Raw genomic sequence first — 14,754 nt, 5'->3', positions numbered from 1 at the left:
TATTGATTCAGAGCAAACGTAATTAGCCATACAGCCTGATAATACCAGTGATGGTGTAGACCTTATCAGCATGTGCAACAGTATCTTCTAAATCAAAGAGGAATATGCGAAGCAAGAATGTTAGCTACATGAACTAGCTAAGAGAACATTCAATGTAGCCAAGGATTATAGGGTCCCCTCGGAAACACTTATCAACACTTTGGTTCCTACCCTGTCACAATAACGCCTCCCTGGCATTTTCATTCATTGTCATGCGAAACAACACTGTATTCAAAGTGCCCACTATTATGTTCTAACTATAGAATTAATCATTATTTCCATGATTCCAACAGTTCACCCAAGTGTTTTGCTATAAATCGCAAGTCAAATCACAATTGCAACATTCGGTTAAAAGGAAGGCCTAGATTGTTTGCTTATATTGTGCAGCCCTACATGGCAGTATGGAAATGATCTCAAATGAGTGCAGGAAATACAGAAATTGATGAAAATGCTGAAATATATTTTTGGTTGAATTGGACAGTATAAAACAATCAGAATGGAGAAAGACCTATTGAAATCACTTACAATGTATGTGTTGCCACCCTAGGGTCACGCACTACTCATAAAGCATATGTATAACTTTTATTATTCAAAAACATAAAATACCGTCAAATTTGAAATTATATTTTGGCCATATCACTCAGCCCTATGTCCTACAACACCCTGCCTAGAGATGCTACTCTCTGCTGGGGCTGAGGGATTGAGCAGGGAGGGGTGGAGAAGGGAGTTAACAATCTGTGGTTCTAGAGGTCCCAAGTGGAACCTATATTCCCTGCACAGTGCACTACTTCTGACCAGAGCGCTTTGGGCCTTGGTCATAAGTAGTGCACAATATAGGGAATAGGGTGCAAGTTGGGATGCATCCAGACTGTTGGGAAACCCTCCCTCCACCCCAGCCTGCCATTAGTGGTCAGCTCAGAGCACAGCACAGCCACACAACAGTCTCTGAGTGCCATTAATTAACATGAGATCACAAGGATAGAGTGATGGATGGAGGAAGAGAGAGAACTTTATCACTAATGATTCTCTTGGCTTCTACTCAGAAGCATCTCAGAAACAAGTTCTTCTTCTTCTTCGTCTTCTAAAGGGGGGTTAGCCTAATATTCTGTGTCTTTTCTCTTGCTTTGCACCCCCCTCTGTCTCTTTCCCACCCTCCCCTCTGTGTGTTAACCTCATGTTGTTAAGAGACGTTACTTAGTATTGTAAATCTAGCTTTAACCCCATGTTGTCTCTCCTTCTCTATAGGAGCTGTGTGATAACCCCAAGTTGTTTGTGAATGGTATCAGTGCTCATGACCTCCTCCAGGGCCAGCTGGGGAACTGTTGGTTCGTAGCTGCCTGCTCCTCCCTGGCATCCAGAGAAACTCTGTGGCAAAAGGTAAGACTCCCTGGCCATGTGCGTGCGTGCTGTGCGTGTGTTTGCCTTGGGTGTGTGACGTGCAGTAGGAGAATATGATTAGAGACCTGATCGAGAAGGATTTACAGTTGTCCCCACCACAAACACAAGCATGGACACACACACACACACACACACGGAATGACTTGGAATTTATTATCGTTTCCGGCTCCTATTTGGAGGAGTGGCTTGTGTTTGTGCATGCGTGTGTGTGGTGGTGTGGCCCTTCTAAGATGTCAGTGTGTTTTTTTTCCACTGAGTTCACAGTGAATCATTAGCATTAATCCCACTGGTCTCAACTTTTTGTGTTCAACTTTCCACCACTTCAGAGAGGCTCTGCCTAGCGCCTTACCCCTAGCCTGAAGGACGTCACTGTGTTGCTAACAGGTTCACCTCCTCCATTGTCCCTGTCCGTACAATGGCTCAAAATAGTAGTCCTTTGCTTCACAAGCACACGTGACTGCCCTGCATGACAATGACTTAACAATTGCACCACTGAAAAGGTACCAATTGGGCAGCGCAATTGGCGATATTTCAAGTTGTGGAGTGATCTTACTGGCATGATCTAACTCCGTACCCCTATATCACTAAATCATCACATTACAGAGAGGACTCTGATCTTTCATCTGAAACAACTGAGCAGGTTTATTATGTTCCTCCATTTCCTGAACAACAGAGGGTCTGTCACTGAGGAAACAGCTGCTGTTGGGTTGGAGAGCTTATTTCACCCAAGAGACAGACCTGGCAGGAGAGAGCTAAACAGACCGGGCCGATGAAGAGTTCTAAGCATTTTCTGTTCATTTCCCGGATGATTCTACATGTTGAAGTGCCACCCAGAAGGTGATCTACTGCACACAACCAATGTTCATTATGGTGTGTCTTCCTCTTAACACAGGCTCTCTGGATAAAGCTCTCTCCCCTCGAGCTGGGACTGTTGACCAACCTAGTGTCCGGTACAAGACTGTGTTAGTCCGCTGAGCTAAAGCCTCAGGCAAGGTTACATGTCTTCACTAAACTACCTCTGTTGCACCTGCACCATCATGACTGTTATTATTAGCTCCCAGGGAATAAAATATTGTTGTTATGAGTAGTAGTGGTGTGTGTGTGTGTGTTTGGATTAATTAATGGTTGTTTAGTCCCGGTGTTTAACGACATGTTCTATTTTTTACATTTTTGTCATTTTAGCAGACACTCTTATCCAGAGCGACTTACAGTTAGTGAGCGCATACATTATTTATTTATTTATTTTTCATACTGGCCTCCCGTGGGAATCGAACCCACAACCCTGGTGTTGCAAACGCCATGCTCTACCAACTGAGCTACATCCCTGCCGGCCATTCCCTCCCCTACCCTGGACGACGCTGGGCCAATTGTGCCAGGATCTCTAGTGGCACAGTTAGCACTGCGATGCAGTGCCTTAGACCACTGCGCCACTCGGGAGTCTATCAAGAGTCGGTAACAATGTGTTCTAGAAGCAGCTCGTTAACACAGAGACAGTAGAATTAATTGCACCAGACTGTACCTTCCTACTGTCCCCTCTACCCCAACAACACACACACACACCCTGTTGTTAATCCAGTGGGAGGGTGTTGCTATACTGTATAGGCTCCGGATCACTCTCATTAACGCACTCTCTTTCTCTCTTTCAATCTCGCTCTCTTTTTCTGTCTCTCTCTCTCAAAAGTGTTACATTTGCCTTCTGGTATGTAGTCTACCATTTGTCCAGTCTGTGTGTGTGTGAGAGAGTGTGTATTGATTGTCCTATGAATTAACAGCAACCGTTGCTACTGTAGCCTGAGGCTAAGCCATCTCTATCCTGTCCCCTGTCCTGACTATTAACACACACACAGCAGGACAGAGTACCAACCAACAGATCTTTATTGGACAGTAGTAGAGGACATGGCCAGTTTTACAGTATATAGTTGTGATAGTTCATGCAAAGGGTATATGGTAACCACTACATCAGTACAGTGTAATAGGAGAGTAATACAGTGTAGATTAGAGTCAAAGTACAGTAGGTAGTTGGAGTTACATTGCAGCATTGGTTCTCTAATATATTATATTCTCTAATATTCAGAACGAGCTATTCATTCAAATCATTCAGGTTTTCAATGTAAATCTACAGGTAACTGCCAAAATAAAAGAAACACTTCAGTAAATGAGGGATACAAAGTATATTGAAAGCAGCTGCTTCCACACAGGTGTGGTTCCTGAGTTAACGAACATCCCATCATACTTAGTCATGTATAAATTCTGAATTCTGGAGTGGCAGAAACAGCATTTTCAACCACCATCAACAAAACACCAAATGATGGAATTTCTTGTTGAAGAATGGTGTCGCATCACTCCAATAGAGTTCCAGACACTAGTAGAATTTATGCCAAAGTGTATTGAAGCTGTTCTGGCTCGTGGTGGCCCAACGCCCTATTAAGACACTTTATGTTGGTGTTTCTTTTATTTTGGCAGTTAACTGTATCTATAGGATTATAAACTCCTAAGTTAGTGATTCTGCAACCTACTGTACCTTTATCATAAGATGGTTTCTAGTGGCTTGCTGACTGACATGCATAGATAGATAGATGCTCAGGAAGGAAGTACACACACGCGCACACATAGATGAGAGATGGGACTCGGTGGGTGTGTGTGGGCGGGGGGCATAGAGAGCGAGAGGGAGAGGAGTGTAGACTGGTCCAACCTAGAATGGCTGTAGTAGAAGGCTTTCCCTTAGAATGGAGAGCAGGAGACTAGAGGGAAGAGGAATCAGTTAAAGGGATACTTCGGGATTTTGGCAATGAGGCCCTTTATCCCTTTCCCCAGAGTCAGATGAAAGTGTGGATACCATTTTTATGTCTGTGTTAGATGTAGTTTCACGAGCCAGTGCTAACTAACGTTAGTGCAATGGCTGGAAATCTATGGGTATCTGCTAGCATGCTTTTCAATGCTAGCAGATACCAATAGACTTCCAGTCATTGCCCTAATGCTAGTTAGCATTGGCTCGCAAAACTACCTCTATCTTCCTTCATACTCGACACAGAGAAGTACACACTTCTGTGTCCAGAGGGCCTCATTGCCAAAATCCAAAAAGTATCCCTTTAAGGTTTGTAGGTCAGGCCTGATTGAACTCCACGGAGATGCTGACCTTGTCAGCCTCCGCCCCCTCCTTGAAGGCAAACAGGAAGTACATGACCTTGCGGACCTTGGCCAGCTCCGCGATTCGCTCCCCGAACTCCTGGATGTCTGCCTCCAGACACTTGAGGGGCGTGTCCTCCGAGTCGCCTGCGTTCCGCCAGAATGTTCCGACGGGGTCTAGAAGCTGCCGGGTCATCAGGTGTGTGAGATCAGGGGTCCAGAGCTGGGAGATCCCCGTGACGGTCACTCTGCCATGGCCAATCAGAGACACCGACCAGTGGACGAACGTCAGCTTCTGATTGGAGAAGTCCAGACGGTAAACTGCCTCGTGGGGGAGGAGCAACCGCTCCCCCTCCTGTCGCTTCTGACCGCTCCGCTGCAGGGACTGGACACGCAGCCGCATCACCTAGCGACAATAATAACTATATTAATAATGTAATAATACTATAATATAACTAGACTTTTGACCACTCCACTGCTCCGCTGCAGAGACTGGACACACAGACGAATCACATTGTAGAATAATAATAATAATACTTTTTATAATAGTATAACTACAATATGCTGGATGTACTGGATTCTCAGACGCAGGTACCATTCAATCGACTCCTGAAAACTGTCCATGCGTTTGTCGGTAAATAGGCTACTTTTTTTCAGATAAGCACATATTTAAGACAGTACCAAACTACTACACATAGCAGAAGATGATTTTTGAATTTTGTATGTCTACTAGAAAATACTTTTGCCTAAAGTGACTTACAGTAAACACATTACTCAGTATATCTGACCCATGCAAGAATCAAACTCACAACCAACTGTGAACCATTGCTTGTGCTATTTCAATCACCAACCACATATCAACCATCTTAACCACATCTCAACCTCATCTCAACCATGTGAACAGTCTTACCTCAGTGAGAGAGGTGTCCTCTGCAAAGCGTAGCTCCAGGGCTGAGCCAGACGAGGCTGCCGAGTCTGTGTCCGTCTGAGAGCTCATCTTTCTGTGCTGGGAGGGAGCGAGGCCTGTCTGTCTGGATGGATATCTGTGTCTCTGTGTGTCTGTGCCTGCAGATAGTTTCACTGTGTTCCTCTGTCTCTGTCTCTTATGCCATCTCTTTTCCCTCCCCCTCCCTTTCCCAGAGGGTAGTATGGTTGGGTTGGTTCTCTGGTTGGGACTATTGATTGTGTGGCATGTACAGTGAGGGAGGGAGGGATGGAGAACCATAAGTTAGGAGGGGGTGTGTGGTGGTGCTAGGCAACAGGAAGTGATGACATCAGAAGAGGAACCAGGGATTTTCCTGAGGGCTTCTGGGAGCTGGTTGGTCATAGCTGGATGGGCTGGTTATTAATATACACACTGGGCTGGCTGTGTGTGTGTGTGTGTGTGTTTTTTTTATCTGTGTGGGTATGCGCCTATGTCTGTTTGTGGTGTGTACATGGTTGTATGTATTATTTTGCTTTTGTTGTTATGATGCACTAGATGGTTGCTTGTTTTGGCTCCTGTTTTAGTTAGCTGTGATGTGTTCTTTTAAATAGATCTTTTTAGATTTTTATTGAGCAGATAGTGAGAGAGACTGGCAGTGGGCAAAGTTGGAGCGAGATTGTATCAAAGGGCAGTAGGCTGGATTGGAACCCATGCCGATACTAAAGAAGTGTGCCGGACCGCTAGACCAGCCAGGGCAAACAACTGTGACGTGTTCTAAGCATCTTCTCTCCCTCCCAGGTGATTCCGGACCATAAGGACCAGGAATGGGATGAGAACAAGCCGGAATCTTACGCCGGAATTTTCCACTTCCGCTTCTGGCGCTTTGGAGAATGGGTGGATGTTGTCATCGACGACCGGTTGCCCACGTCGAATGGCAACTTTGTGTATTGTCACTCCAATGACAGCAACGAGTTCTGGAGCGCCCTGGTGGAGAAGGCCTACGCCAAGTTAGTACACACACACACACACTGATTTTGGTGGGGAAGGCCTACGCCAAGTTAGTACTATAGATAGACTGTTGTGTTTATGTGTAGGATGAATTGCTTTTGCTGACTGTGTGTGTATAGGATGTATGGGTGTTACGAGGCATTGGACGGGGGCAACACAGCGGATGCGTTGGTGGATTTCACGGGTGGCGTCTCGGAGCCCTTGGACCTGCTGGAGCAAGGGTTGGGCACGGACGAGGAGAAACGCTCAGCGCTGTTCGACAGAGTCCTCAAGGTCCACAACAGAGGAGGCCTCATCAGCGCCTCCATAAGGGTATAACACACACACACACACAGATGCACGCGCGCACACACCTATAGTCCTGACCCTTCACCACTACCTCCAGGCGGCCAGTTCAGCGGAGATGGAGGCTCGTCTGGCCTGTGGTCTGGTGAAGGGTCACGCCTACGCTGTGACAGACGTTAGAAAGGTCCGGCTGGGCCACGGCCTCATGGCTTACTTCAAGTCTGACAAACTCACAATGATACGACTCCGAAACCCCTGGGGAGAGAAAGAGTGGAACGGAGCCTGGAGCGACAGGTAGGTTTTAATGTTTGTTATTTACCTTTAGTTATACAAGAAGTCCCATTTAGGTCAGAATACTTATTTCACAAGGAAGACCTGGCCTGGTAGGAGGGGGGAGGAGGAGTGTGTATGGCTGGGTATGGCAGTCGTTATACCCTAGCTAGCTCAACACCAACACATTTTAAATAGGCTACGAAAATCATTCAAATCCAGATTAAAAGGCAAATGCAGTTTAGAGGCATTACTTTATGACCATGCGGATGCCTGGGAGCTGGAGGGAACGCTGTTTGTATGGCTGGCTGGCTTGATTGAGAACAGAGATCTGTATATAATGACTAGATGCTCATGTATAAGCCCTAATAATGGGATTCGTTGTCCCAAAGGCGGGAAGGCAGGTGACCAAGCTTATGGCCAAAATAAACCTATTGAAACGCATTGGCCTTATATTGGACAGGTTTTTGTGAGAGTGAAACCTCTCGCTTCGCCTCTTCCTCTCTGTGGAAAGCACATCGACGCAGTTGCAGGGAACAGGGTGACTTTTTTTCAACACATTGCAGAACTAAAGATGGCTGTAGTAGATTGCTTTGGCTAGGTAGGGATGTAGCTCAGTTGGTAGAGTATGGCGTTTGCAATGCCAGGGTTGTGGGTTCGATTCCCATGGGGGGTATGAAAAATCAAACTATTATGTATGCACTCACTAACTGTAAGTCGCTCTGGATAAGAGCGTATGCTAAATGACTAAAATGTAAATGTAACTGCTGTTTGACTTAACATGAAACTGAACTAGAGTTTTAATCCTGGTGCTGAGTTAGTGCGTAGCAGGCAGGTGAGTTTTTAAATTGTGTAGAAATGCAGTAAATGAGCCTCTATATATATGTTGTTTTTTTAAAAAAATTATGTATACTTGGATGAACCCATGCCCCTCTGTGTGTGTGTGTGTGTGTGTGTGTAAGTATGTATGTGTATATAGACCTGTTCCTGACTCACTGCTCCCTCTGCTAGTGGAGAGAGGTAGTGTAGGCCAACAGGGAAACATATTTAGCACAGATAGATGGTTCATTCCTGTTAGAATGTTTGTTTAATTTATATCCTGTATCATAGGAAAATTCCAAAAAGGATCTCGGCACAAAGGTCTGGGGGAAACTGTCCATGTGAGCCACTGTTGGTGTCCATGTCTCAGAACCTTGAGTCCCCTACTCTCAGTTCTGTTCTGTTAGCATTCTTTCACTCTACACACCACACCTTCAGACAAACACTGCACGATAGAGAACTTCTCTGCAACAACTTCTCTCCTCTCTCTCAGCTCAGAGGAGTGGGGGAAGGTGAGTAAGAGTGAAAGAGAGAAGATCGGAGTGACGGTGCAGGACGATGGAGAATTTTGGTGAGTTCTAACCCTTGACCTATGACCTCTACCCATGAACCCTAACATTTCCTCCACACGGCTGAGAAAATGGATGGCCATAGGATGAAGCTTGATGACTTTCCATTTTCCTGCCCCCCCCCCCCCCTCCCCCCACCCCAGGATGACATTTGATGACTTCTGTCAGTACTTCAGTGATTTGATCATGTGTCGTCTGATCAACACTTCCTACCTGTCTCTCCACAAGACCTGGGAGGAGAGCTCTCTAAAGGGCGCCTGGCAGAACCATGACAACCCGCTCCGCAACCGCGCCGGGGGCTGCACCAACAACAAACACACCTTCCTACAGAACCCACAGGTAGGGGTAGGGATTGGGGGGGGGGGGGGTGTTTATCTATGTGTGTATTAATGTATAGGACGGGTGTGTGTGTGTGTGTATTAATGTGTGTGTATCTCTCCCTGTAGTATGTGTTCAATGTGAAGAAGCCAGAGGATGAGGTGCTGGTATGTCTACAGCAGACAGACAGGAGAGCCAGACCTAAAGAGGGAAAGGGAGAGAACCTGGCTATAGGCTTCGAGATACACCGGGTGAGAAGTGTGTGTGCGTGTTTATCACCTCACGGTGTGTGTGTGTGTGTGTGTGTATGGAAGTGTTAATTAAAATGAATGTGTGTGTGTGTAGGTTGAGTTGAACAGGCAGTACCGTATGCACACTCGGCAGCAGAAGGTGTGTGGGAGTGTGTACATCAACTCCAGGTGTGTGTTCCTACGCTGTGCCCTGAAGGAGGGTCGTTATGTTATCATACCCACGACCTTTGACCCCGCTCTAGAAGGAGACCTCCTGTTACGCATCTTCACCGACATCCCCGCTGACTGCAGGTACATACATGCACACTCACTCACTCACTCACTCACTCACTCACTCACTCACTCACTCACTCACTCACTCACTCTCCTCATTCTCTCTCTCTCACCTCCCCCCATAGAGAGTTAACCCTAGATGAGCCAGCCCAGACGTGTTGGTCAGGACTGTGTGGTTTCCCTTCCCTGGTCACTCAGATTCATGTCCACAGAGCAGATGGACTGGCTGGACAAGACTCTGATGGAGGTATACAAACCTTCTCTCCCTTCTCCGTCCGTTCCTTTTTCTTCTCTGTTCTGGTCCTTTTCTTGTCTTCTTCTCCTCTTGACAGTCTGTATGTGTGTGTTGCAGCTTCAGACCCATATGTGATCATTCGTTGTGAGGGGGAGAAGGTTCGTTCTCCGGTCTATAAAGACACTCGCAGCCCAACCTTCGACACGAAGGCTCTATTCTACAGGAAGAAAACTAACCAGCCTATACTGATAGAGGTGAGGAGACTGCTGGGGGGTGGGGTCCGTGTGCGTGCTTGTGTGCATGTGGGTTAAAGTGGAGTTAAAGTAGCGTGAACATCACAATTAGTGTTGTTTCTATAAGTAACCGTTCTCTCAATTCAATTCAATACAACTTTATTCATCCTCCAGGTGTATAACCACAACGTGTTGATGGATTCCTTCCTGGGTCAGGTCAGTTTGACCTCTGACCCCGGCGACCCCCAGCAGGTTACCGTCCACCTGAGGGACAAGGGTAATCACCAAGACAACGACCTCCCGGGCACGCTCACCATCTCCATGGTGACCAGCAACATTCTCACTAACATCTGACTAACCGTCAATCAACCAATCTATCAATCAGTGCCTTACTCTCTCCGTCCCATAGGAGAGAAGAGCCAAACAGGTGCCAGTAACAGAGTATATGATTGGCCAAGAGGTCCCTACTGTTTCTCTATGTGCTGGAACTGGCAGTATACATGATTACACTGTTCAATATACACATTTTACATTTTAGTCATTTAGCAGACGCTCTTATCTAGAGCGACTTACAGTTAGTGAGTGCATACATTTTTCATACTGGCCCCCGTGGGAAACGAACCCACAACCCTGGCGTTGCAAGCGCCATGCTCTACCAACTGAGCTACACATCATCACTATATGTACTGTATACACTATATGTTTACAATTTATATATCTTTAAAGTTGTATTGTTTTGCCAAAGATTTGATCATACATATCAATTAATTTGCCATAAAACATATCTGTTGAGGGACCAAAGTTAGCCTTCCAGACAATATAGTGTTGGTGTTTTTACTGCATGTAGTACTAGCCCCGATCACATTGGGGCAACAGAGGACAGATCGTCTCCTAGTTCTCCTTTCTCATCTAATAACCACTTTAACTTGTGCCTTTACACATACATAAATACAGGGTTGAGTATTTCGGCTGTATATATTGTCCTGTTTACATTTATTGACATTATTTTAGTTTTACATTTCAGTCAGCTTTGTACTAGTCTCTCTCAAGTAGCTGAGTTGGTTCTGGGTGCAGAGAGCAGCTACTGACATTTCTAGTCTTTAGGGGAGACATTTTAAAAGTTATTTTTGTTAATAACTTTATAATTAAACTTTTAAAAAAGGAGATATGTTGCTCTGCTTTGTATCACGTTGATTTTCCAGTGGGAGGCCCAATAGCAGTAGACAGACTAGACTAGATTCACTAGAGGAGAAGAGCGATTTAAGCTACAGTTTCACACCAATACTGCCACTCTTACATTAGACTCTACACTCAAACACTCAACTCCTTCATTCCTTTCGTTCTCACACACACTCTGTGTATGACCCATATTACTCTATCATATTCTATTACCTCCAGTTACTACAGTGCCATGTAGATCATGTTTCAAATCATATCACAGTTATCCATAGCATTCTCGTCATCATGAAGACTTCATAACACTGTCATAAGTGACATAGCAGGTGTCAGTAGTGCCAGTCTCTGTCATGGTGGTGGGTCCTTGTCAGAGAGAGACTGGTTCATCTGAGCAGGCTTGTTTCTTATCTTTAGAAGTAAACGTTTATTATATTTTAATGTACTGCAGGGCGATTTAAAGGCTATTTAATGGATGATTTTGTTAGTTTTATACTAATCTGTTTCTCTTGAAACTTGTTGGCTGGTTTCAGTCGAATGTGTACTGTAATAAATACTTAAAACACTGTCAGTCTGGTGTCGGGTCATTCTGTGTCCCATCCTCCATTTTATTGTGTGTCTGGTCCCATTACTCAGCAGAACTCTCTTGATAGAGTCCACTATCAACCATGCTATGTAGAGCGAGAGTGTGTGTGCTGTTAGGTTCAGTGAGGTGTGAGGAACACCGATCAATATGTCTTTCAGAACAGCCTGACCTTTAATACAGCAACACCATTAGAAGACAGACATATGCACCCTTTTTGTATGTGTACAGTATATGCACTGTGTCTTTTCAATGTGAAGCAATGCATTTTCTGTGTGCATGTTGAATGATTGTGTTGTGTGTGTCTAATTGTGTGTGACCTCCACTACGTTGTGCCTCACTGCCCCCCATTGGGTTTCCTGCCCCCCTCTCTCTCCCTCCCTCCCTCCCATCTCTCTCTCCCTCCAGCTCTATCGCTCTCTCCCCAGTAACTCTAAATGGGATCAGTGGTAGTGAATGAGCCGGTGTGTCACAGCTAATACCTTCACAGAGAGAGGGAGCAGGAGTGAGGGAGGCACTAATACCTCTATAGTGCAGCAGGTGTCTGACCACCCACTGAGCGAGCGAGAGAGATTCAAGAAGCCCCTCTCTTTCTCCGTCCTGCCTTCATCCATCCACCCCACTGCATTCTGTGGACTTATCTGAGTGAACATAGACCTGGGACACCTATCCAGAACGAGTGAGAGAGGGGTATAGAAAGAGGACTGTACACAGAGGTAATAACATACAGCCAAGAGGCTAAAAGAAGCATGGAGGCTTTGGCTTTTAAAGCTTTCTTTTTGCTAACGTCTCCCTCGTGTGTGTGTTACAAGGCTTATTTTTGTTTGTCCAGATGACATACTTTTCTGATTGTGGTAGAGTGTGTTAGTACAGTATGTTGCTCTATATCTGACACTGTGTCCATTCTATTCTGCTCCGTATCTCTAGTCCTAGTATGTGGTTTCAGGGTGTTCACATGGAGAAACAGTAATGATTAACTAACCATTGAATCATAGGCAGACCTGCCTTGTGTGTGTGTGTAAGCAGCGCTGATAGAGCCCTCTTTAGCTACTCTACTTCCTGTATGTACTGTATCTCATTTAGAGCATCCTCTCTGCTCCGGGTTGTGGATACTGACTAGTTACAGAGAGGGACCCTCCACCATCTCTCCTGTCCTTCCTTGGACTCACACAGCTAGTGTTGCTTTATCAGCTGTAGAAATTATTTAAAAAATGTTTAGTTCCTGCAGCAGCTTCAATAGTGTTCAGATGACATTCAGATAACATGTAATGTGTTTATAGGCTCTGCTGTTACTACCGTCAATAAACTACAGTTACATTACTACCTCTCCCAGAGGGTTAACTACTGGCACAGTGCAGTGGGAAGTGTGTCTGCCAAAGAACTCAATAATACTTTTCAATTTGGTGATATGTAATAATAATAATAATATGCCATTTAGCAGACGCTTTTATCCAAAGCGACTTACAGTCATGCGTGCATACATTATTATTATTTTTTTGTGTATGGGTGGTCCCGGGGATCGAACCCACTACCTTGGCGTTACAAGCGCCGTGCTCTACCAGCTGAGCTACAGAGGACCACATGTAGCAAACAGGAAGCCTTTATATGCATGACATAAAGAATGTATTCTACATGAATGCTACATATCACTACTCTAAGTAAGGTGTTACCGTTAATTATATTGGCACAGTGGGTAGTGAGCCTGCATCAGAAATACTGAGTTTCTGGTTCAACTCCAGAGTTAATTACCCCCCAACTTTGTTACAGGAGTTTAAATCAGTTCAAATCAGAGGTTTTACATCGCCATAAACTCATTCCGTTAGTCTTATTGTAAGTAGATCCTGGTTAATCATTATACACTCTCTGTATCTCTCTCTCTCGCTCGCTGTCTTCTATAAGTTGATCGGTTTATCAGAGTCTGACAGTTTTGGTGTTGCGTGAGAGTGTTGATTAGAATTGAGTTTTAATGGGGGCAATGTGGGTTAGCCTAATTTCCTGTATCCTTTCTCTTGCTGTGCATCCCTCTCTTTCTCGCTCTCTCTTTCTCTCGCTCTCTGTCTCTCTCTCTCTTTGTGTCTCTCTGAGTTATTTCAGGAGGTATAGGGTCTCGGGGGGCAGTATGTACAGCTGAGGAGGGCGGGTTCAATGTACTTTTATAATGGGTTTCTGGAATGTATATTGCATTGTATTGTACTGTGCAATGTGATTGGGTTTGGCGGTATGCACTGGTGGGTGGGGTGGGGTAATATGGTGTTTTTAGTGTACTGACGAGGGCTCAGAGTTAGTCTCTCAGTCTCTCTTCCTCTGTCTCTCTCTCTCTCTTCCTCTCTTTCCGTCTCTGACCTATAAAACAATAAAAGTCTGGGTCCTCGCTGGTGGAGGCGATGGAATTACAGACGGGCTGTTTCTCAGAAGCCCACACTCAGGTGATCAACAACAATGACTGGCATCGCTCAGAGAACGAAGGGAAAGGATTATATCTCCTTCTTTCCTTCTCTCTCTCTAATTTTATTTTAATCTCTCTTTCTCTCCTTCTCCCTCTCTTTCTCTCTCTGTTATATGTGTGTGTTTGTGTGTGTATGTTGTACAAGAAGCTGTACATATTCATGTTTTCCAGAATTGCTGTTCTATATCTGTGTTTTCATATTCAAACACGTACATACACACAACTTATGCTAGGTCTCCCTGGCTGCAACCTTTGTGTCAGACCTCTGCTGTGGTAATTAGATGCTAAAATATTGATGGAGAGTCGTTACCCTTCCTAGCCCTACCGCATGTTTTTGTGTGTGTTCTCAGCAGTGGTTTAATCAGGCTTGAGGGCACAGAGCCGACATCTATTTACTACAGGAAACTAACCAATAAATTGCATTTTCCTGTCTCCCCCAAACATCCCTCCCCCTAAACCTCACTCTCTCTCCCCTAACCCTCCCTATATCCCCAAAACATCCCCCTCTCTCTCACCCAACCCTCACTGTCTCCCCAAACATCTCTCCCCCCAACCGTACTTGTCTCCACGAAACATCCCTCCCTCTCGCCAACCCTTCCCGTCTCACCCAAATACCCCTCCCCTACCCCTAAACCTCCCTCTCTCCCCCCAACCCTCCTTGTCTCCCCCAAACACCACTCCCCCCAACTCACTGTCTCCTCCTACTGTGTGTGTAGCAGGAAGGGTGTGTCAAAAGCTTAAACTAAAGTATAATTAGGGGGATGAATAATTTACTAGGTCTAAAACACAGTGGCAGAGGTGGG

At 45.3% G+C, this 14,754-nt stretch overlaps 2 protein-coding genes across 2 annotated transcripts; one reads left to right on the top strand and one right to left on the bottom strand.

Moving 5' to 3' along the window:
- Positions 1-1,284: 1,284 nt before the first annotated feature.
- LOC311126291 (calpain-5-like) lies at positions 1,285-11,493 on the top strand (the record flags this gene model as incomplete). The annotated part of the gene is made up of 11 exons (XM_084200300.1): positions 1,285-1,416; positions 6,287-6,495; positions 6,616-6,808; positions 6,882-7,075; positions 8,364-8,441; positions 8,583-8,778; positions 8,886-9,008; positions 9,103-9,299; positions 9,407-9,528; positions 9,634-9,770; positions 9,924-11,493. Coding segments are annotated over 11 exons (1,761 nt in total), but the record flags the coding sequence as incomplete, so codon positions are not given.
- LOC311126292 (olfactory marker protein-like) lies at positions 4,394-6,280 on the bottom strand. The gene is made up of 2 exons (XM_084200301.1): positions 5,474-6,280; positions 4,394-4,969 (listed from the first exon to the last, which is right to left on the bottom strand). Exons 1-2 carry the CDS (start codon positions 5,786-5,788, stop codon positions 4,541-4,543), a joined length of 744 nt encoding a protein of 247 aa, XP_084056427.1. The 5' UTR covers positions 5,789-6,280; the 3' UTR covers positions 4,394-4,540.
- Positions 11,494-14,754: the final 3,261 nt, after the last annotated feature.

This window comes from Coregonus lavaretus, assembly GCF_964263955.1.
Source record: "Coregonus lavaretus genome assembly, contig: HAP1_SCAFFOLD_2558, whole genome shotgun sequence".
NCBI classification, from domain to species: Eukaryota; Metazoa; Chordata; class Actinopteri; order Salmoniformes; family Salmonidae; genus Coregonus; species Coregonus lavaretus.
Note: the sequence above shows the minus strand (reverse complement) of the source record. Positions and strands in the feature narration are given on the sequence as shown.